A 23,932-nucleotide genomic window follows, 5' to 3' on the forward strand; every position below is an offset into this window, starting at 1 on the left:
AAAGTTCCAATTTAATCGTCATTGTTCAACAATATTCGCAGTATGCTACACATATATCTAATGCTCGTAGGTCGGTTAATATTTCATATGCTAAGATAACTACTTTTCAGTTGCTTTTTGTATATAGATATATATATTTGCTTTTTCGTTTTCATTTTTGTTTTTTTTTTTTATTCAATGGAAAAGTCACAGAGTTCTGTGCTGTAATTCGTCTCTAAATATATATTATTTATACTCCATATGGTATATGGTACTATAACACTTGTATTATGCAAATTGGCAACATTTGAACAAAGAAAACGTCGTCTCTATTTGGTTTTTTCTTGTATTCTTGCAACATCGAAACCGCACCGAGGTTTCGGTAAAATTCGAACAACTTCTCATCGGACTATGAACACGGGGTTGAGGTTGCATCGAGTGGTTACCTTATAGACGTACTTGAGGTTGAGGATGGAGTAGGATGATGGCTTCTCGGGGATGGGTGATGGGTTCGAAATCGGTTGAGGTTTCTGGGGGCTGAGGTCCTACCTGCGAATATCGTTATCTAAAGTAAGTCACTTTAGCAATTTGTTTTTGGTGTTTGCTTTCTACTATGGATAAGTTAGTGTATTGTTTACATTTCGCTTTCGCCTAGATACAATTTAAGAATTAATTAAGTTTAAAGCGTTTCTTTGCTCTTGGTTTTTTTTTTTTTTTTGGTGTTTGGTTCTTCTTTTTTTTTTTTTAATATCCACGTCGTTATTTTGATTTAGGTTCATTCTTATTTATCTTAACATCGTTGTTTGAAATGTTTTGTGGTCTGATGTCTTCGATGAGGCCTATTGGTGTTTGGTTGCTTGTTGGCTATGTGTTGTTTTGTTTTGTGCTTTGGCATTCATCTCTCCCTCCGCTAGCTGCTCCGTTGGACTGCGTTTTCCATATCCGATCTCCATATTCCTCATCTTTCTATATGCTATAGAAAAATTTAACACGATAATAATGGGGCGCTTGGCTTGTCTCGCATTTCAAGATCAAAGCAATTCGCATCCCCGCTGGGGAACTCATATACAGATTCACCTTCGTTTTTGGGGGCCACTAGGTCGCCGCCCAGTCGAAGCCAGGCTTCGACTTACTCTTCCATTTCAATTATCGTATCATAGGCTAACTATATAAAGTACTAGATCACGCACTTACACTCACGTTCGTCGTCCGATTGGGAACACAAATCACCCGCTGATGGTGCTCAGATGGTGGGTGGAAGATCGTGGGTGGAAGGTCGGGGGTCAGTTCAGATTCGTGTGGGTGGTGGTTGGGGTGAACACATGAGTACTTATTGTTCTATCTGAGAGATGTGCGAGAGACTGTGGCTCCCTCTTCTCCCTTCTGTGCATCATCAATGTTTTTGGTTCCGTCTTGGTCGAGGCATTTCGATATAAGGCTAGGTTCCTAAGTGATCGGGTTATTGTTTCAGTTCGTTCAGGATCTTTTGTAACATAACGTAGGTAAGGAACTAAAAAAGCAAAGCGTACAACAAACATGCAAAGAAAATAAAATATAATGTGTTTTTCTTTTCGTGTATCGCATATAAAATGTTTTATTTTTTGATGTATAAATACAAATATAATTTGTGTTGTTTTTAGTTTTGTATTCGTTTTTCTGTATTGTTTTTTTTTTGTTTTTGCAAGATCAAGATGAATAACAATTTAAAGCACAAAAGCATAAAGTAAATTAAGATAAAATAAAGGTATAGTAATAATAACTATATATTACTTAGATTTGCAGATTAATCTAAATGGTTTTTATTTTCCTGCTGCTGATATTGAGTAATTCCTTCCTGTATATTTTTGATTTAGAAAATGGTTTTTTTTTGTATAATTTGTTTTTTTTTGCAGCGCCCAAGGTACCGTGCTTAAATATTGCATATAGAGTTTGATTCTGCTTTAGCGTTTGAAATTATAAACTTAGTCAAAGGGCACACTCGCACATACACAGAAAGAGAGAGTGAGAGAGAGAAAGGGAAAGGGAAAGAGAGACACAGACACACAATAAATGTATAATTTCTAAAGTTATAAATTTAAAAATACAATTTTTTCGATCATTTAAAATGTAACACAATGGGTAACGTTATATAATTAATCATCAATATACGATCAATAACATACACATACAATCACTAAATTATTGGGCATGGGGAGGGAAACAAGGGGAAAGGGGAAATAGATATTGGCTGCTAGAGATATAGATATAGATCTGGATCTGTCAAGCTGTAATCTTAGTTTTCTTATCCTAGGGACGACACGCTTAAGCGCTTCTTAGCTTTTTTTTGTTTACCTCTAATCTGTTCTCTTCTCATCTGTTCTGTTCTGTTCGGTTGGCGTCTCTGCCGCCCTATTCTGATCTCGTTCGCCTCTGTTCTCATCTGTTTCTGTTACGGTTACGGTTACTGTTACTGTTACTGTTCTCGCTGTCATTCGAATCACAATCAACGCTTTTTGTATCATTATCGTTACGTGCTTACTGCCTTAGTTACTCCTCTAACTTCTCCTCCTCCGATTTTGTCAACACTTACAACACTAAAAACTTGATTTGCATTTGCTTTTTCATCTTCCACACTCCAACCGGTTACCCGTTTCCATTTCAAATTGAATTTTTCTGAGTTGGACCTACATTTTTTGAAATTACAACTTTTCGGGATTTCTATTTGTAAACTTGAAACGGAAAATGTAAATAGTTTTTGGAAATTGAAATAATATGAATAGTTACCAGATTGAATTTAAATTGAAAACTTTTACATTATGCTCACCAAAATTGTGAAAAACTAAATTTTTAAAATTTAACTATTCTGGCTTGCAACCAGAGCAATACATTTAAATTTTTGGCCTAAGTTCAATTTCATATCTAACGCAAAAAGTATTCGAAGAAGTGAAATACTATCCAAGAATTCCGATTCTTGCAAATCCAAAGCGGTACTGAACTGGGAACGGGTCCCAAGCATTTTGTTGCTGCGATTCTTCTTAAAAATGTTTGTGTTTTTTTGGCGGATCTGCTGCAGTTCCGCCCAGATTGTATCTTAAACTTCCGGTTCGGGGGTTCTTAAAAAACTATTACATAAATATGCCTGGGGTGTAGGGGAAGGGGGGAGGAGGTTACTGCTTTGTGTGTGCAGGAAACACTTACAACATAAAGCGAGACAATGACGTATACAACTAAGCATTACACACAATTACAAAAATGTATATGGATTACAATTAATATAAAAAAAAACGTAGAACGTACAACAGTAAAACATAGTCAAGGGTGGTTTTGGGTTTTTTTTTTGGGGGGTGGGGAGGGGGCGGGGAGGTCGGCTGGGTGACATAATTAAGTGAAATTCACTTGTGGTCTGTGTGCGTGTGGGGGGTTGGTGGGTGTTTAGGGTATTGGGTGCTTAGGAGGGTGTGGCTGGTCAAGGGGGCGTGGCGTGTCGTCGCGACTTAGAAATTCATTTGTCATGTTTTGCGCGGCGGTGTCGGCGGCGGCGGCAGCGCAGGCGCAGGCGCATGGCTCGGCGGTCGCATGCCGATGATCATGTCTTTGGGAATGTTTTTGTATTTTGCTGAAAGATGACGGGACTGGTGAGCAACTTGAGTATGCCAGGACGTGGCCGCATCGGCGGCGCCGGCAGCTGCATCTTACCTGCTCCCGCCGGAGCAATTGCCTGCTCCTCGCGCTGCTGCAGTTGCTGCTGTTGCTGTTGCTGCTGCTTCAGCGAGTCGCTGTAAAAGTTCGACTTGCGCATATTGCCGCCACCCAGTCCCAAGCCGATGCCACCCAGGAGGGCGTTGATGTTGCTGTTTCCGTTGCTGCTGCTGGTGTTGCTGCTGCAGCCGTTGCTGCTGCTGTGGCTGCTGCCGTGACTGCTGCCATTGTTGCAGCTGCTACTGCTATTGCCGCTGCCGCTGCCATTGTTATTGTTGTTGCAACTGACCACCGAAGGCAAAGGCGGCTGCTGCTTCGAAGCATGCTTGTTGCCCACGCCCATGGCCATGGCCATGCCCATGCCTAAGCCCATCCCAATCCCAATCCCCGAATCCGCCGAAGGCGTCGTCAATGGCGTCTTACTTGGTACTAAACTTATGCTAGAAATTGCTGGTGGTAATGGAGATCTTTGTGAATCGTTGCCAATCTCGCCCGTGTACCTGTGAGTGGGTAAATATAGCGTTTAAAACTGTGTAGCCTCGTAGGTAGGGCAGCCTCCCACTCACTTTATATTGGTGTACTCGCGGCCAACCTGCAGGCTCTGCTCCTCGGCCCGCTTCCGGGCGATCAGCGTCTGGATGTAGTGCTGCACCGCATAGTAGACGAACTTGTACTGCGCCTCCGTTTGCACGAGGCCGGAACGTTGCGATCGGACCATCTGTATGGTGCGCTGGATGTCGATTTCGGTATCCAATCCTGGCAAGAAGCGATTAAAAAAAAAGGTTAAGTTGGGTTGGGGCTTTGGTTTTGCTTTGCTCTACAACGTTTGTGCTTCAGTTGCTTTGCAAAATCAGTCTAAGCTTTTTCTTTTTGTATACCCTTGCAGAAAAGTCAAAATATAAAGTATATATATTTTTGATCATCATAACTAGGACAGTCGATCTATCCATATACGTTTTTACGCAAACTAGTCTCTCAGTATTAAAGCTATTTATATGAAACTTTTAAAAAGTCTTATTTTTATTGCAGTATATATAAGTCGGTTCGGGCAGGGCTATATAAAATAGTTTTAATACAACAAAAATATAAGTTCGAGGTTTTTAAATGTATAAGAATATATTCCAAGATATGATGGATTACTATTTTAGAATTACGGTTTTATAGAAAATCAGACAACGCTAGCAGCTATATGGTGTTATAGAAATGGTCGAAAAATGCATTGTTTTTATACATATATGCATTACAACTGAAATATATAATATTTGTTTTCGTAGCTGCAAGGGTATATAAAGTTAGCTTCCTTTTTTTATTTTTTTTGTTTTAACTCAAATACTATATCTTACCATTGCGCACGATCTGGTCAAGGATCATGTCGATCACTATGAAAGTGCCAGTGCGTCCGATGCCCGCCGAGCAGTGCACGCAAATGGGACCCTGTAAATGGGGCAAATGGAGTCGGTTATAAATAAGCATGATCTAATCTGCTGAATAATCGATGAACACATACCGGCTTCTCGCCCGCTTGGGCCAGGTGACTCTGGCGCGTGTTGACGTCCTGCAGGAAGTTGAGCACACAGCCCGGATCGGCGGGCACGCCGTGATCCGGCCACACCTGGAAGTGGTAGTGGAAGATGCGGCGTGCTGGCTGATCCCGCCACGAGACGAGAAACTCGCGCAACGTGTAGTCGCTGGTCGAGTTCTCCGAGACACACTGTATCCGAGCCTGGCCGAACTGCTCCGTCTTGCCCTCGTCCGGCCAGTAGCGGGCGCACTTCTCCTTGCCGCGCTCGTACTCCTTGGTGGTCATCACGATTACCCGTGTGTTCTCCTGCCAGACCATGTTCCAAAAGTCCGTCACCGTGTTCACCTGCGGGGTGAGCAGGCAGCCCTGGGTGGCGATATATGTCTTGAACATTTCGCGCTCCCTCTCACGCTCCCGCTCAGCCATCGACATGGACGATGAGCCGGCTCCACCAGCTCCAGCTACCGATCCCGAACCGTACGACGAATCGTTAGAGTGCTTTTTGAGCAGACCGGCCAGACAGCTGGTCGTGCCGCCGCCTGTGAGATTGGTGGGTGTGCCCGGTCCGTTGACGCTGCTCACTCCGCTGGCTCCCGACGACCCATAGCCGGAGGAGGGCGAGGACGAGGCCGAAGACTCGCTGCGCTTGTGCTTGCTCAGCGAGTCCGATTTGCGACTGCAGGTGGCACAGTTGCTGTACGGCAGCGTTGCGCTCTTCACCGCGCACTGCACGCACGTCTTGTTCAGCACTTGGCAACTGGAGCAGTTACGCTGGGTCTGGGCCGCCGTGCAGGCGGGGCACGAGGGCACCGAGCTGTTCAGGCTCTCAGACGAGCTGCTCATGTTGTACAGGTCGCCGTCGGTGGGCAGGCGTATGTAGTTGGCATTGATGTACTCCGCCCCGGCCACGCTGTGCTCCACGTCCAGCAGCTTAACGCGCGTGTGGTCGTCTGCGAAATGGAGGTGGTTAGGAAATTAGTAATTAGTAGCAGATCTAAAGCATATCTTATTCCGGGCTTAAAGTATATTGGAGCCTACTTTTAGGCCCCCATTATAAGTGATTTCAAACCTCTAGAGACTACTTTGGTTTGATTGATGGAAACAAAATCGATTATTAATTAATTTTCATAAAACATCCGGAGAAAAGTTCTTTAAAACGTTAAATTATGAATTATCGTATGAAGGTGGCTTAAATCGAACTGCCGGATTCAAAATGTATCGTAGCCTACTTGAAGGCCACCAATATGGGTGATTTCTAAGTTTTGGAGATTACTCTGACTTGTCTGATATTTTTCTGATGATTATACAATTTTTATATAACATCTAAAACATTCTGTAATTATTTGAACCTGCTTGCGAAGTAAATTTACTAAATGATTGTCATTGGAGTAGGGAGTTGTAATTGCCATATTGATTGGATTATAAAAGTTAGCTATACTCACATGGCAATATGTTGCGGTAGCGGTTCTTCAGCCGGTTCTCCTGCTTGTAGCCCTCGTTGCGCGAGAAGGTGTCCCGACTGTCCTGCTGCAGTGACTCGAACTCCTCCCAGAAGCCTCCCTGAAATCGGGTGGGATAAGTGTTGGGAAAAGTTGGGGGCACTTCATCATCACTCACCTTGACCAGCTGTTCCACCCGGGCATTGATTCCGGCTGCCGTGATTCGCGTGGCGTTGAAGGGTTGCCGCAGGTGCACCACTGTTCCACACGTCTCCACCATGGGATTACGCTTGTAGTGCTCAATAAGTTCCGACAGGGTGGCAAACGATTCGCCGCCGCCGACGTCGTACTTCTTGTCCTGCAAGATCGGGGGATTTCGGTTAGGAATCAGGTACTATAATCAAGGTGGGACACGTGGAGGGGGTCGTCGAGTTCGATGGAGCGTCAAGAAATTAGTTAATAAAATCGAAAACGTGACTGCAATGTCTAATGGGAAAAAGGCCAGCTAGACATGTAAATGGCATAATTGCAACCACAAAAACCGCAAAAACTGCAAACACCGCGCACACGGCTAAAGGTGTAGTAATAGTGGAAAAATGGTTTTGGAATTACGTTGAAACTGGAACTGCACTGCTTGGCCCGGTTGAAGCTCCTGCTTAAAGCAGTTGGCATGTCCCAAGGCAAAGCAGTTTAAGTTTATACAGTTAACACTCAATATATTAAACTAGGGAAACATTAAAAAGTTGTAGGTTTTTGATTAAAAATAAGATTTAAATTAATGAAAATCAATTCTAGATTGTTTTCGTAAAATTGTTTTTTAATTTTTTTGAAAATACCATTTAACAATCTAACTTAAGGAGATTGAACTGTAGCGTTTTAGCCACTGGCAGTACAGCAACAACAACAGCTAATAAATGCACATATTACTCGAGTATTGAGCCAAGGTCGAGCGATGAGGAACTTTATGAGCGGTGGGACTTTGTTGCTATACTGCCATCGATTTGCATTTGCATTATGACCGTCCGAACAGAGGGGTGTTATATCTGGCTAGTTGGGTGGTTACATATTCAACATACCTGCCATCGAATCATGACATGCGTTACTTTGTCGTCCGTCCGCACGGATAGGACAAAATCGCCAGGTTTGCTCTGAGATTCACGGACAAGAAAAGAACCATTCTTGCCACGATCCAGGATCAATTTTTCCGCTTCCTTGCCAGAAAGATTGCCATGAAACCATCTGCAATGGGATATAGAAAAGTTCCAGGATAACCATTAGTAGGGATTTTTTGAACTATGTGTCTATATGTATCTACCGATCGATGGCGCATCAACTGAACGAACTGAGCGATTTACTAACTGAATGACTGAGTGCTCGACTGACGACTACGTGTTCGCTCAAAATGCAATTACAAACTATACGAGAAGCGCGCAAAAGCGCAAAATACTAGTGCCAACAACAACAACACCAGTAAAAACAACTAAACCTGCAACAAAAGCAACCACAATACCAATAAAAAAAACCAACTACAACAACTAGTAGGAACCAAGCAGCGCAAATACAAATCGAATATAAGTACTGTCAAGATTCAATGGGTGAGACTTGTTCAAGTCTATTAGTCATACTTTCTTAAAAATGTTTCAAAATGTATATCTATTTTGGTTTTAATATTTTGGCGTTGTTATTGTGCCTTAGTGGTCTTATTTAATTTCTTTTCTTCTAAAGTTAAAGTTTGTCACCTTTAAAATCCATTATTATTATAATTTTGAAACATTATTTTTCTGAGGTCTTACTGTACATATATTTATTAAAGCACACACCAGTAAAAGTTCGAAGAAAACAGTCAAATGCAAGGCGACAATGGCAATAACAACAGCAATAGTGGCAACAACACGCTTACGCCGTGTGGAAAAGCGCAAGTTGAATCGAAGCCAGCTACTTGAGGCACGGGACTTATAAGTCAACCCGTCTGGCCTGCTCAGCTTAGTTGACTTGACAGACTTGAGAACGTCATCGCCATGGCAATCGCAATTGTATTTTGCGATGTGACATAGAAAAAAAACGCGGCTAAATTATGCTCAAAAAGTGACAAAAAGAACCGTTTTAGAGCTCTAAACACTAGTGCCAAATAATTATTTTCATAGTTTCTATTAAAAATAAATAATAAGTTTAGAAGTAGATAAAATCAATTCGACAACGAATTTCGCACTTCGATTCGCACACCTCCTACTGTTGGCTTATAGTTCATTGGTTTTGTTTTGTTTCGTTTTACCTCCCTCCAACTATTTTGCATAAATAACACTAACTTAAAAAACTTGCTTTGAATGCCATTATCGACCCATGTGCTGCTGTTGTCTTTTCCATCTTTTAGCCCGCTTTCGAGTTCGTCGCCACCAACCAAATCAAACCAAAAAAAAAAACAAAATATACTAAATTCGAGCAAAAGCTAGAAAACAATTGACAACATTGAGTTGTCCTTAAGCCGGTTTCAATTTAGTGCCTCTGGGGTCATAGATATCATAAAATATGTCATCGAGACGCGAGAATATGGATGGTGGTGGTGGCCGGGCTACTAAACACTCATGTTTAATGTATGCGACAGCATAGAAGTGCTAAGAGCTTAGTTCCCCCGGATATCCCTCCTACACAGAAAACAAAAAATGTTTTCAGTGCAACAAAAAAATTATTTAAGATTATCTTATATTCTTATAGTTTTTCTCTTTTTTAGATTTAGTTATAACTCCATGATCATTTTTTTTGATTCATTTGGCAGCAAATGTTAATTTTTCGCGATTATGACAATTTTTATCAGTGCATATTGATTGATTTTAGCCTGCTAAATCAATTCATCTTCCGCGTGCGATTGTGTGTGCCGTTGGCTTGGCTATTAATAGAAATTCATGTAGAAACAATTAACATTACATTAGAGCCACACACAGTCGTGCATTTCAACGCTGTCTGTTTTTTCAACCTGTTACAGATTCAAGGTGGCCCGAACCCGATCGGTTGGTAGTGATAAGAATGAGTTTTATAGGTTTATTTTTAGCAAAACGGAAGTTAAAAAAAAAACTATTACAATTGCACACTGCTTGCTAGCACGTAGGCCGGAATACACTGCTTGAAATGCATCAAAAGCTTATGAACTGCTTGCCAGAGGCAAGTTTGACTCGCTCGTAAAGGTATCGGAAAAAACATACCTTTTTTATTACCAAATGTTTAAAGTGATGAAGCAGAATTTCACTTTCGTAATTTGGGCTTTCTTAACTTGAAGTTAAAAACTAGTTGAACAATAAAAAATATTTAAATTAAAATCAAGAAAGCAGCTATTTCCGTTTGAACAGAATATGGTCAATATGAATAAACCGCGAATTCTTTACGGTGATTCAACAAATAACTCCGGTTGTGCGTGTGTGGAAAGGTTCTCGCGATATTTGCATAAGACAATTCACAGTTTTCGGACCACAGCTATTAGCACATTGGCGTATTATTTAGCCGATCGTTTATTTGCGACCATCGAGCAAAGATGCCTCGAATTCGGGGACGCCTCGCCGTCTGGCGTCTGACCCCGTGAAATCAAGTTGAACTAAACAATTATCGCACGACATATTTATCATAACTCTCATATCCTTTGTGTCATTCTGCAAAACGTTGTTGTTTCCACCCATATTTCGGTGTTGAACTTAAATTTTAGCACTGTGACGATAATATAACACAACACAAATTACTTTTACTGCTCTCCCCCTTTTTTTCTCGTCGAATTAAATCGGGCAGATTGGGTGGAAAGGGTGGGGGAAGGGGTTGAGTTGGGTTAATCGGCAGTCGACAAAAATATCCACAGAAGTATTACCTCCGGAGCGGAGTACGTCAGTGAAAATTTCACAACTTTTTGCATCATTTACAGTTACACTTACAGCCGCAGTCGCTGCCGCGAATACGAATGTGATATATTTACATACGAAGGAAGCTGAAGTTGAAGCTGTGCGCCATTCATGAAAGCGCCGCCTAAGGTCAACAAACAGATTTACAGGCACACATGAGTGTGTGCAACTTATATGTGCGCATTGTACATGTATGGATCCCTGAGTTTTTTAATCGTTTCGTTTGTCACAGGTTTATTTATTTTTTTGTGTGCCAACGCACCTGGAAAGGCGGCAGCGAAGCGGGTGTTATGAGGGTTACGAAGAGGGACGCGGAATCAGGGACCGAGGCCTTCATTTAATTAACTGCTTAGCTCGGAAAGGTGTTGGAGTGAGCTGCTTCTCCATACCCTAACCACCCACTCATCAGCAGTGTTCGGAGCTAAGAAATCAGGTGGTCCAAGCAAGTACAGTCCAGTCAAAGCATAAGAACAGATTTTTAACTATTTTATAACTATACTTTAAATACAAAGCGAATCTATGCTTATTATAAGTATTTAAAACTATCTATTAAGAGTTTAGGACCTTAAGATGCAAATAAGGCAGTTAATAAAAGTTCGACTCGGGAAACTTAAACTTGTAGATGTATCACCGTACTGGGGGAAAGATTGGTCTAGAGCCTTAAACTTTCCGTGGAGTTTTCCCCCTTGCAGTTGGGACTTTCCACTGAGAGCATCTTTTAGTCGGCCGGCTGCATGAATTTGCACAAATTAAAGCCTTTTTATTTGATCAGCAGCAACAGCACACGGTTGTGCAATGGAAAAAACGGAAATATGCAAAACAGAAGGCAGCAGCGCTCGAAAGCCATTACGAGAAATGCGATTTCATAAATCATTTATCAGCCGCATGGCAAAGAAAAACAAAAATAGCGGGAGATAAATATTGAGGGGGAGATCGAGGCAAGCGAGGGAGATTTTGGGGGCAGAAGGCGGGAGCTTCCCCATTGTTGACCTAGTGAAGTGACAAGTGAGAGACGCGTGACTCGATCCGAGCACCGGAAATCGCGTGGATAGAACTGTCAAAGCTATTGGCAAATCATTCGCAGATCATTTGATATGATATACGTTAAGATAAAGTAAAAATGGTTTTAATGGGCTGAGAACAAAGCAAGGTGTATAATTAAGATATATACAAAGGATATGCCTTTATAAACAATTCCTTACCTGATTTGTATGTACTTACATTATACTAAATCCCATGAGTGTTAACATTATTAAGACCCAATGAATTCCTTCAGTTTTCATGGTACTAAAGAGCATTTTCAAAAGGTTTAGCATAAATTAGAACCCAATAAAATATAACTACCAGAGGGCAAAACTCCTATAGATCAACTTAACAAGCCACTCAACACATTCACCTATAATGAATCAATTTCGATAGAAATCAACATAAATAACCAAATAGCCAAAACTGAAAACTGGCTATAATACCAATTCAAGCTCAACTAAAAGTCAAAGATAATTTATGGGACATAATACTCCAGCAGAGATATATGTAAATATTCTGGGGAAAAGTGAGAATTGAGACTTCTAAGACGGGGACAGCCCACACAAACAAACAAACAAACAAACAAACAGAAGGTACATGGCACAAGCCGCCGAGATAAACACCGAGACGAGATCGGTTGGGAGTGGGATGGAATCTTTGTGGAATGTGGGCAGTGGTCGGCGGACAGCAAGACATGGGTAAACATTCTGGCGGAGATTGAAGAGATAATTCCGATCCAAGATACAATTTCTGCAGTGGATAATTCGACGAACTCTCCCGTTTCCTCAAGTGCGTAATTCCACTTGGGCATTTAGATAAGTATTTACCTTACCACCCACAACTCAATCTTCAGCTCTAAATGTAAAAATCAATATCGAATTTTGCCTGACAATGGGCTAATTGTTTGAGCAGGGGATGAAATACCATATTTGAGTGACGATCTAAGCAGGTCCATACCATTCCATTTCCCCCTTCACTCGGCGGACATTCATTCATTCATATTAGAACGTCAATTTACGACTTTTTTCCTCCGGCACGATTTGTTTTTGTTGTCGAATGCTTTGCGTAAATATTTACTCATTTTGCGTGGCAATTTTGAACACATGACAATTTGTGTTGTGCTGTTTTTTTGTTTTGTTTCGGCGTCAACTGCCTGTGATTGCCTGCCTTATTAGGGTTAATGCTAATGGGCAGCAGATTGGCTCCAGACTTCTCTCGAATCGTTTGCTACTCTACGACATTTGACTGACAAACAGGGCGATGCTAATTTAAATTGTTTTTGATTCTTGTTTTTCTGATCGCAAATTGAGAGGCAATTTTGGATTATGCCTTCCCTGGGATATCTTTTTGTAAGGTAGCTCAAAACTATCATTAAAGGGTTAAGTTTAAGGATCCAAAACCTGTTGCAGGGTATTATTTAACTTGCAACCTAGCAAATTAAAAATTCGCACTTTGATAGCAATTTACAATTAATATCACACGCGCCCCAAATCAGTTAATTACGTTTCACTGACGTTTTTTGCTAGCCCGTGATTCCATTTTAATTTTTGTGGTGGCTCTGGACCAACGAGAGGACTTACGTGTAACCGTGAAGCTGGAACCGCATGTTGGCCAAAAGGGCGAGGGTGCTGGTGGAGCAGCTGGCTCCGCCGAAGGCTGTCGGGAATTGGGGCGGGGTGGCTGTCCAGGAGGTGGGCGTGGCCGGGTAGGAGGCCTGGGGGCTGGGAGTGAGCCGGTGGAGGGATTCGGTGGACGTGGAGGCAGATGCGGCGGCAGAGGGTTGGGCGGACAGGGGACGACGTCTACGATTGTTCAGGCGGTTGTTGTGCTGATTACTTTGGTCAGTGCACCTGGCCACACCCTTGATGATCTGGGCCAGCTCGTCGTGGGTCATGCAGTTCTTGCACGCCGTTTCCTTTGCCTGGGCCTCTGGTGTCTCCGGTGGGGTGCTCTTTGACTTCTGACTCTTGGCGGCCTTGAACTTGCCGCTCCTTTCCCGCTCCTCCGATCGTCTTCCCTTACCACTTCCGTAGTGCGCTTGTATGGCTCTTTCGTACTCAAAGTTGCGCTGCTTATTGTACGCATTGTTGTTTATACTATTATTATTGTTGTTGTTGTTATTATTATTATTATTATTGTAGACTTGTTTCTCTTGCAGCTTGTGATTGACCACATTGCCCAGCGAGCTGGACAACTTTTCCAGGCATTTGTTGAACAACATTTTCTTCACTCTTGTTTTCTTGCACACACCAAAACAACAATAAAAAAAACTTAGATAGTAGTATTCCACCGTGGAAAAATGTGTCTCGGTTGTGTTTTTTTTTTATTATTTTCCTTTTTGTTTTTATGTAACAACTTGCCCACACACAACACAACGAACGCACACACACTGAAAACACAAAAGCTAGAATTCTTGTTTAAGCCGCTGTTTGTTTTGCTTTTTTTGTTTGCTTTTTTATTGATCTTAGTCAGCTCGATTAAGGTGAAATGTGTCTATAGTTTGTCAGATAGAGTGTTGTTTACCCCGCATTCGTTTTTTATTGCACAATTTTCTTGAGAGCCAACAATAATTTCTTCTCGTATGACTTGACTTTGGTGGCTTTGGCCACAGTGGTGCTGGTAGTGTCGGTGGTTGTGCTGCTTGTAGTGGTGGTTTTGACCTCTGCTGGTGATGCGGCCTGCTCGTTGAGACGCGTTTGTGCCGCCATCAAATGCTCTAGGACAAATGTGGCCGAAGGCATAATTTTCGCGGCTTGGTTTTTGAAACACACAAAAAACTCGTTGGATGTAAGTAATAACACGAACTGAGCGAACTGCTTGCCGCTCAACAGCGACTGCTTGCGAGCTGAGCTGAGCTGCTAACCCGTTGGACCGCAACTCGAGAATGAAGCGCCTGCTGCCGGGTCTGAAGCTTTTTGCCTCGGATTCAGATCCGAAATCAGATTCTTGGCGTTGTCTCAGCGCGGCTTCTCTCTCTCTGCCCGATTCTTCCGCTCTCTCAGTGGCTATATCGCTCCGTGGGGGGATGTGGATGTGAACTGGTGGTGTTCTAAGCGCTGGAGAATGAATGAATCTTGTCTGGCTGGGTACGGCGCTTTTTGTTTTTATATCCAGCCACCGCTCTGGTTAACCCTTCCTGCCGAACTCGTGGGTCAGGGGGTTTTTGTTTATGGGCTTTATTTACTGTCAGCGAGCCAGAAGTCACAGCAAGCACACAAAACAAAAAACGAAAGACGTTATTCGACACATTGATTGCTTGTGGGTGTGTGCACTGTTTGGGTTGGCTCCTGTTGCAGGCCCTTCAAACAGCTTGGTCCTTCGTTGGGCGCTACGAAAATGATGTCCCTATTCGGGCACCACATGATTGTTTTTATCGAAAGTGTAAGCTCCCTTTCGATTGAATTCTTATTCAGCGACATTTTTAGTTTAAACCTCAACTTAGAGATAGTGCCAGGCTATATAAATCGCAACCCCTCTATGCTTATGAGTAATGACTGTACTCCTGCATGAATCACCGACTTCATCGCAATCAGAATCAGAATCATATACATTTCGAAAAGCAAACACACAGAAAATTAATTTCATTCCGAAAATGGTCATTTCGTGATATGAGTGTGTGTTGTGTGGCTTGTAAGAAAAAACAAATACAAAAAGCGCTTTAGGCGCCGTCCGTTGCCTGCCACCGGAAATGAAACTGAAACCGCACAGCAACAATTGTGGCGGCCATCTAGGCAAGGAGTTGGGCGGTCCAGGGGCAGGCGGTGGGTAGCTGGGTAGGTGGGAGCTAGAAGCGAGTAGTGCCAAAGCTTTCTTACAGCGCAGGCGCAGACGTCAGAGGAGCGAACGTGCGCAGAATATTTTTTTTTGGCCAACACAACAGAGTCGGCAGACGTGCGACTGCCTACGAACTGCGATCTTAGCAACACTTAACTACCAACCACATACCAACCCTGCTCCCCGATGGCAAACTGTTTATTTTTTTCCTATATTTCGTCATTGGTTTTTCTCTGGTACCCAACTAGAACTTAATTCCAAAACAACCTTCAATGTCCACTCAATTGAAAATGTAACCAAAGTGTTCGAAAAAAAATTGAAACAGAAGCTCATGAATCAGCTGGGGGTTTGCACCAATGCAAACAGGATGTCCCAAGCCAGATGGACCAGTTCTCATAGAAAACAAAATGCGTGGCATTGGGCAGAGTAGAAGAATATTAGTCGTTGCAGTGGAGTGAAAGTAGTCGAATATAATCGAAGATCGAAAACTAAAGCCCTAATCCAAATAAATTAAAGTTTGACCCTGCTTCGATCTTTGTAAATATAAAAACTTGAATATGACATTTGAATTAAAACCAATCGCTTTTACAACTTTTTTATAATTTTCTTATAATTTCAAGCTGAAACAATTAGAGACTGCAAAGTAGTAGATACCCAACCCAGAAATAAACTTGATTTGCGCCGACAAATAGTCCCTTCCAGAGCTCTGTGACCTTGGCTATCCCGAAATCGTTGCTGGAGACCCAGACCGCATTTGGGTACAGCCAAAACCATTTGCAGGGGCAATGGGGAGTGGGCCAAAAAATAAACATAATTTATTGTTAATAATTTGTTGTTTCATCGGGGGGAACTTAATATGCCAGGCACACAACTATGAGCCAACCATTAATTGTTCGCCATTCTGAATTCGGTTTTGGGCCTGAGATCGAGATTCCGAGATGGAAACCAGGGACCGAAGTCGCTAAAGCTAAAGCATAATCCATAAGTGAAGCGTGTCAGGCCGAATGCCCGACGACTATCCCCCAAAATGGGTGGCTAACCCAGTCGCCAGCAAATTGCGTGTCGATGGCAGGGACTGATCTATGGACGTGTTCGCACTAAATCAGCCAAAAACCAACAGAACTTTTTGTGGCGACCGCAAAAGCGTTTTGTTTTGCGAAATAAGTTTATGGGCCATAATATCGGGCATTTGTCAGCTGGGTATATAGTACATTTTGAACTGAGTACCTTGAGACCCCACCCAAAAAAGGGGTAGATCAAAAAACGACAGAGAAAGGCAATTAGGAAATTTACTTAAATTATTCTAAAATAATTTGGAAATCATAAACTTACTGACAGTGGGAGTGTTTGTAATCGTAGTATTAGTCAGCTAAAATATAAGTGCTAACAAGGAGACATAGCGTATTTTGAATATGATTCATCTTAAAAATCGATTAAGTGACAAGAAGATAGTTTGAGAATATTCATCTAAAAATAATATTCAAGATTCTGTTAACAACTTAGTTGTCCAGGGATATATATAATTATATAATTTGTTTAAATTTTTGCAAAAAGTTATTTTCTAAAAATTCATACATTTATGACATATTACATGCTTAGTTAACTTTTTACCTAAAGAAGTTTACTTCCGTTAGTAAATAAGTCTCGATTTTTATTTACAGGGGATCACATTTGTCAAGGTTGGGAGAGACAAGCCCAGTTTTGCTTGTAACTAGATGGGTTTCCCTACTACTGCTGAGATTTATGATATTACTCCGTATTTTTCATGCTCCACTAGCCCAAAATATCTACCGAGATTTACGATCATTGTTATAATTTATATTATTAGATGTAATGCTACTACGTGAGGCCGTCCATGTAACACTTTTTTTTGTATCCAGATCAGCTCTCCAATTCCACAAATAGCCGGGGACTCACGCGTTGTTTAATGGCGGAAAAGTTTTCCTTTTAGCTCGGGGAATCGTATTTGGGCGGTTCGTTGGCCCCAAACAATTTCGATTTTCTTTGCGTTCCGACGAATCCCATATCCCCATTTATTGTCTCGAATCTCTTCTCGTTTTCTTTGTGGCTCTTTGTTTTGGTGAGGTTTTGGCGAGGGATTTACCTGAATAAATAATTGCGGGGCGGACTTCGTGCGGATCGTGCCGGGAGCTTTAAATTGTCGTGTGCTGGGCAGTTTAGGATACCAAATATAATGACCGATCATCTCGATTTGCGTACATATACGTGCGCTTAAAATTTAATTCAGTTCATGTGATTAACAAGGGGAAAAAACATTAAGTACTGATAGTTTCAGGTGAATTACAATAAAACTTATTTATAAGTAAATATAATTTCGTTGCTGTAATTCACGGATCACTTAATTACAATGGTTATAAAATGGATAAAAGAAATGTTGTATTTATCACTTTTATCGCCTATCCTCTCGAATCGCTTACTACTAGTATTAACGAACAAAAAATATGCTTCCAAATTTTAATTTTACAAAATCGTTGTGTTTGATAATCGTGATCATCAAATTAACCGATTTTCAACTGATCTCGGAAGTACAGTTTAGCCAGCCTACGTTTTGATTTAGTTAAGCTATTAATATTTGATGTCAACAATTAAACTACAATCAATCTACGAGAATTAGATGGATATTATATAAGCAGTAGGTCTAGTGGGGTTCGGTTTGCCAAGCACCTCAGAGCGGTACAGTTGTGCCTGCATTAAGCGGCGTCATTAGGCGCTCCGCCGATCTGTACTATATAATCAGAGCTGACAGCTTGATCGGGTGCATCTGGCGATGCTGTTTGCCCGGGGGTTGTTTTGAAGAGATCGTTCCCCATAGGCGCTGGGCCACATATAGAGGATAAAATTCCTCGGGGGACGACGAGTCAACAGTTTGTGGAGTAGGTGACGGATGACACGATCGAGGTGATTTGGTAAAGTGGGCGGTAAAGTACCTGCAGCCAAATACATGCACATGGATGAGTGTGGTGCGTGTTTGCTCAAATCATTTTATTTGCGTATGTGCACAGAGGAGAACATTTGGAACGGAAATTCAATTTGGAACAATGATTTTCCAAATTTATTAGATTTGTAAAAGAAAGTATTGCCTGTACCAAATTAGTTTCAAAATGTATATTATATTTAAAATTAGCCTAAACATGAAGGCAAGCTATTTTCCCTTAAATATATTTAAATAAATTATAAAGAGTTGTAAAGAATATGTGTATTGTTAATGTTTGATAGAACACACACTTTGTGGATATTTTCTCAAAGTGTACCCTTCTATAGACATTTATTGCTGCTGCTGTTACGGCTGATGCCTTAGATACAGATACGGATACGGGTACATATACAGATACAGCTATAGCTACAGCTACGTGCACGGCATAATTTATAAACCATTTGTAGGCTTGTCTTAATGGCGAAAATTGAAAGCATTTAGAATTTCAGGCACTCGAGAGTCTGATGGATGGGTAAGGGCGAAGGGCGTGGGCGAGCGCGAGGGGGTGGAGATATGAGGGTGAAGTGCCCGTAATGCCGTATGCTATTATCCAACACAAACAATTCGAAAGCTTAATTGGCGATTGTCAGATTTGTTTTGCTCCTCGACAGATCGGTTAAGCAGTGGAAGAAAGTGCGCGAAACTAAAGCAATTAACAATTATCGTCTTTAATTGCAACGATTAAGTGGGCAGGTAAGCAAACAAAAACAACCTAGTGATTTGCAATTCGGTTGCACTCCAATCGCAATTCAGACTCGATCAAAGGTCAAGATCAGCGCCGAGAAATAGAAATGGGAATGCAATCTGATGGTGAAATGTCGCGGGAAAATTGGATAAGAGAAGGTTGTAGAATGTCTTGGCAGTTCAGAAAGTGTGGTTCCCACAAGGCAAACACATTCCCATCGGCATCTTTCACATTCCTCTGGAGGTATTTATACTCGCAAGGAATTTGTCTAAATGTATGTATTCAAGAAAGGTGGAGTTGGGTTTGGCTAACTTTGCACATGAAGAAATAATTTTTCTAGAGTTTCTTTTAATAGCTTAGTCTCCTGGTTCTGTAATTTCAACGAGCATGAAACATACGAGTTGAACCCTATCAAATAACCAGTTTAATAGAAATTCCCAGTGTTCTTAGCAAACCTTGCCAAACCATAGTTGGAACTAATAAGTCCCATTGTATGCATATTACATTGACTTACAGAACCCAACAAAAGCCGAACGAATCGATTTATAAATAAACTGACCGCGTAAATTTTCCACAACCCATAATAAACCCACTTTTCGGACTTCTGACGTTCTCAACCTTAATTTAAATCACCGCCTAACCAACCCCTAAAAATATAATTATGATTGCATTCGATCGATCCCAACCCTTGTTTGACGTCACCGCGAATCAAATGACTTTTGCGATCAATTATAAACCATACAACACCTTCTTAGGCTAAAAATAAACGAGGCTCGGATCGAGGGGCTTTAAAAATAAACCAGAATCGAAAAAAATAACAAAAACGTCACGAGTTTCAGTCAAGGATAAGTGGTTGGTGGTGGCGCTGGGAAACCAGATTGGGGTGTTAGAGTAGAATTAACTAAAACGTCAGTAATGAACAGATGCGGTCAAAATAATATTGGACAGAATGAATGAACAAGATATTTCTAGTTCACTAAGTAAGTAGCAAAGTTTTTATTAGAAAATTCGATTGTGTGCAATAGATAAACAAATAATTATTTCAAGTGGTATCAATGATTGTAATTCAGTTGCTTTTATTTTTCTGTTTATACATTATGATTGTTTGTAAAAAGTTGAGCATATTATTGTTATGCTATTATTGCACCCGCTACTGTAAGTACGCACAAGCAGCACCCTAAAGATCCAAAATGCCAATTGGGTTATATTTCTCTCAAGTGCCCAACCAAATTAAGACGGGGGCGTCGGGGCGTGGCCAGTTAAGATGGCTGACCCGTTAGGATGCGGAAAATGCAGCGTACAAAAAAAGCGACACTAAAAAACGAGACAAGGCGACAAACAAGAAAGAAAAAAAGAAAGAGCGGGGGGCCGTAAAATATATTTGATGGCCTGGGTAGACAGCGGGCACAAAAAATATTAATAAGCCAGAAATACAATAAATAAGGAAAATATTTTGCGCGTGTGGGTTGTAAAAGCCAATATAACAATAACAACAAAGACAATGCACTGCTTGTATGGTCACTGCTTTTGTGGGTGTGGGTGTCTGCGTGAGCAACAGGTGTGTGGGTGTCCGATTTAAGTGGAATTAGAAATTATTCACCCACAAATTTGATCTCGACTTGAAATTAAGCCACAAAGCCAAGCTCAGCGTAAAATAATCTTAAAAGAAAGACAAGCTTAGAAGAACAAAATTTCAAGTACCTTTTCGCTCGATTCTTTGTGATATATATTAATGTAAGCTTTCATATATCGAACCTTCTTTATAATGGTCATTGAGTGCACAAAGCCGCCCCATATTAAGTTTGTTAATAATTTTTTCGCAAACTACAATGTAATATAGGTATTTGTGATTACGCTCTGTACTTTTTTTAAATACTATGGAAAACAATAAAGTTTCAGACCTTGATCTTTAAATCAAAGTACAGTTTTTTTATGAATATTTTGCCACTCAAAATCTTTTAAATTACTGTAATAACAAAGTATTTTATTGTGTTTTTAAAACACAATAAAAACTAAAAAAAGGGTTCGAATATAATACAACTAAACTTGTTAATTTGTATTTAATTTTTTGTTTAACAATAAAAGAAACTTATTTGTTAAAATAAATTTTCATTCATCTATATATTAAAGAGAAGAGGAAAAGCTTTGAGTTGAAAAGAACAGTTCCTACCCTCTTTGAAAGTTGCAAAATCTAAAATCGGCCATTTGTGTTCGATCTGATGCCTTTCCATAACCAAAACATTATTCGATAACTGTTTATCAACATAAGATTATTCTGAATTTTTACCATATGCGCCGCTTGCACAAAATAAGAACAGCTGTTCGCGGGGAGAAAAGATAAAGGGGAGAATGTGATGCAAAATGGGACCGTGCCCCAAATCCCAGACATCGATAACGATTAGGGAAAGGGAATAAGGGAAAGGGAACTGCTTGAAACTGATCGTCTGTAAACACTTGTTATAAATAATAAATCCGAGCCGAAAGCAAACAAATACGATTCATCCTTGGACACATCGGAGTGGAACTTATGTAGGTCATGGTTTTGCTAGTGACCCAGTTTCAAGGAGATATATTGAGGATATAATAAGTTACCATTAAGTTTACATTGAAAGGGGTTCTTCCGACTTTTGTAACAGTTTTTTGAAGACCAAGAATAAATTTAAGACTTTAAAAATGTTTAAAAAATTATTTTCTTTGCAGAACGCCAATGAATTTCAGATCAACGCTTAAATATCAGTTATCTTAATGACGTTATACTAATAATGTGATTTGGCGGTGCAATACAACATAGTGGAAATGGTCAGGGTAAGTGGCATGCTATCTAACAAGGGTTTCAAAGCCTAAAACAGGATATTTAGGATATGGTATAAGTTATAGTTTACGCATTTACATTAATCTGATAATTAGTTAAGTTATAATCGCTCTGGGATCATCTCAATAACGTCGCTATTACAAACATATGAATTCGAACAATTTCTGGAAAATATCGGGATAAGTAGCATGCCATTTTTTAATTGTTTCCAAGCCCGTTTCTAGCCTATAACTTCGGGGGAAGGCCGTCACGACTTATGTGACACATGATCCACACGATCCAGAACTCACCTTTCCGTGGTGGGCTCGGCACAGATCAGCGGCTGCTTCAGCTCGATGGCCTGGCCATTCTTCTCCTTCAGCTCGCCATTCTCCATGTAGTATTGTACCAGTTCCGGCAGTGTGGCGAACTTTTCACCTGCAAAACGGACGGGGGATTTAGATTTAGATTAAGATTAAATGGGTGATCGAGAGGCATCACTTACCGCCATAGAGATCAAAGAAATCGCCATTGTTTTGGATTTTGATGTGGGTCACCTCGTTTCCACGGCGCACGGATAGCGTGAACGCGCCCGGATTTGAGGAGGAGAGGCGGGCGAGGAAGGAGCCGTCGAATCCCTGCTCCTGCAGCAATTTCTCAGCTTCGATGCCAGATATCGTTGGGTGGAACCATCTGCGGAATGGCATGATGTAGAGAGTAACATGGGGTTTTTAGTCCACTGTCACTGCTTACAAAAGTACAGTATTTGCATAGTTTACTACCTATTGCTACCTAATTTAATGGTGCGAGGTGCCAAAGCAAGGAATGTGGTATAGTTTTAGGTCAACTGTCACTAGTATCTAGACTGATTACTCGCTGGACAATTGTAAAATATAGTATTTGTTAATTTTTGTAAAACACATTTTTTAAAAGAAAACAAATTGGTTTAAATAATAAATTTTAAATAATTAAAATATTAAAAAATGAAATTCTTTCCGATGTCTAACAGCTGTAAAACATTTAGAGTAAATGCATTAAAATTTTAAAAACAGATTTAAACAAGTTAGTTTCAGATTTCTTTTTAATTCCAAGTTAGCAAAAGCTATCTTGCGATTCCAAATCCACTTTTATAGGCATTTAAAAACGATTTATAGATTTCAAAGTGCAAATTTTACACTATTCTTAATGGTGTTGATTAAATAAAAAAATTGTTTGATTAAAAGAACAATATCTTTTCTACTTTGTTTTTATTTTTCATATAAAATAGCAGCTTTTGATATTTAGAATGTTAAAAAAAAACATAGCAATTTTAATTTTACTGTTTGGAATAAGGTGTTTCAACTAAAATTACAAAATTGTGTTATACTTGTCAAGGTTAACTAACTCAACTATTCTATTATTGTTAACTATTGTTATAATAATAGCGTCTGTCGACACACTGATTACTCGGTGGACAACAGCTGTAGCAGCGAGAAATAACGGTTCTGTTGCATCCACTCTTTGCTCCCTTCGTTCGTAACTTTATTGCACTTTTTATCTCAAAAGTTTTTTGTTTCTGTTTTTCTTTTTTTTTTCGCTCTGCCTTTGCTTTTGTATCTACTTATACATATGTAAATAGCCCAGTTGGGAGCGGAGCGTGTGTGTGTATGTGTGCGACTGCGTGCGTGTGTGTGCGGTACATTGTCGTATTTCCTATTGGATTTACCTTCGCGATGACATTTTCTTATTGAATGCACACTTAAAAAATAAATAATGGTGACACTGAACGGAAAAAAATGAAACTTATATGTAGATGCTTTGTTTAAACTTATTTTAACAGTTGGTTGGTTGGATACAAAAAAAAAACTATTTTTTTACTGTGTGTGGTGTGGCCAGTTTACTCTAAACGAAAAACAGGAAAATGCCAGCAGAAATCGGTTGCAGTCTTTGGAAAGCGATTAGCGGAGACTTTAACCAACCAGAAAGTACAGTGAAGACATTATAGGTTGGATGCAACAATTCTCGCTATATGGTCGCCAGATTGAGTAACAAAATGCCAAAATATACTAAAAAGTAAACCACAACATGTTTGTTTGACAAATATAAAAAATTGTATATTCTCGAATATTTAAAGCCAGTAACAGTTCTTAGTAAGATTTTCTCCATTTGTTTACTTGAATTATCTT

General features: G+C 40.4%; 1 protein-coding gene across 9 annotated transcripts; it reads right to left on the minus strand.

The window, feature by feature from the left end:
• Nucleotides 1–1,640: 1,640 nt before the first annotated feature.
• Nucleotides 1,641–23,641, minus strand: LOC128264673 (tyrosine-protein phosphatase corkscrew). 9 transcript variants are annotated; one of them, XM_053000298.1, is made up of 10 exons: nucleotides 22,273–22,474; nucleotides 22,079–22,205; nucleotides 7,695–7,857; nucleotides 6,797–6,976; nucleotides 6,622–6,739; nucleotides 5,165–6,129; nucleotides 5,001–5,091; nucleotides 4,224–4,413; nucleotides 3,655–4,157; nucleotides 1,641–3,574 (listed from the first exon to the last, which is right to left on the minus strand). In XM_053000298.1, the coding sequence occupies exons 1-10, from the start codon at nucleotides 22,472–22,474 to the stop codon at nucleotides 3,468–3,470; spliced, it is 2,646 nt and encodes an 881-aa protein (XP_052856258.1). In that variant the 3' UTR covers nucleotides 1,641–3,467. The 9 variants fall into 9 exon arrangements, with proteins under 9 accessions (XP_052856258.1, XP_052856256.1, XP_052856259.1 ...); XM_053000296.1 differs by adding an exon at nucleotides 23,473–23,641 and having other exon boundaries at nucleotides 1,641–4,157; nucleotides 6,622–6,976; nucleotides 22,273–22,460; XM_053000299.1 differs by adding an exon at nucleotides 23,152–23,256 and having other exon boundaries at nucleotides 1,641–4,157; nucleotides 6,622–6,976; nucleotides 22,273–22,460.
• Between the last annotated feature and the right edge of the window lie 291 nt (nucleotides 23,642–23,932).

The sequence above is a fragment of the Drosophila gunungcola genome, unplaced genomic scaffold (genome assembly GCF_025200985.1).
Source record: "Drosophila gunungcola strain Sukarami unplaced genomic scaffold, Dgunungcola_SK_2 000076F, whole genome shotgun sequence".
Classification (NCBI taxonomy): domain Eukaryota; kingdom Metazoa; phylum Arthropoda; class Insecta; order Diptera; family Drosophilidae; genus Drosophila; species Drosophila gunungcola.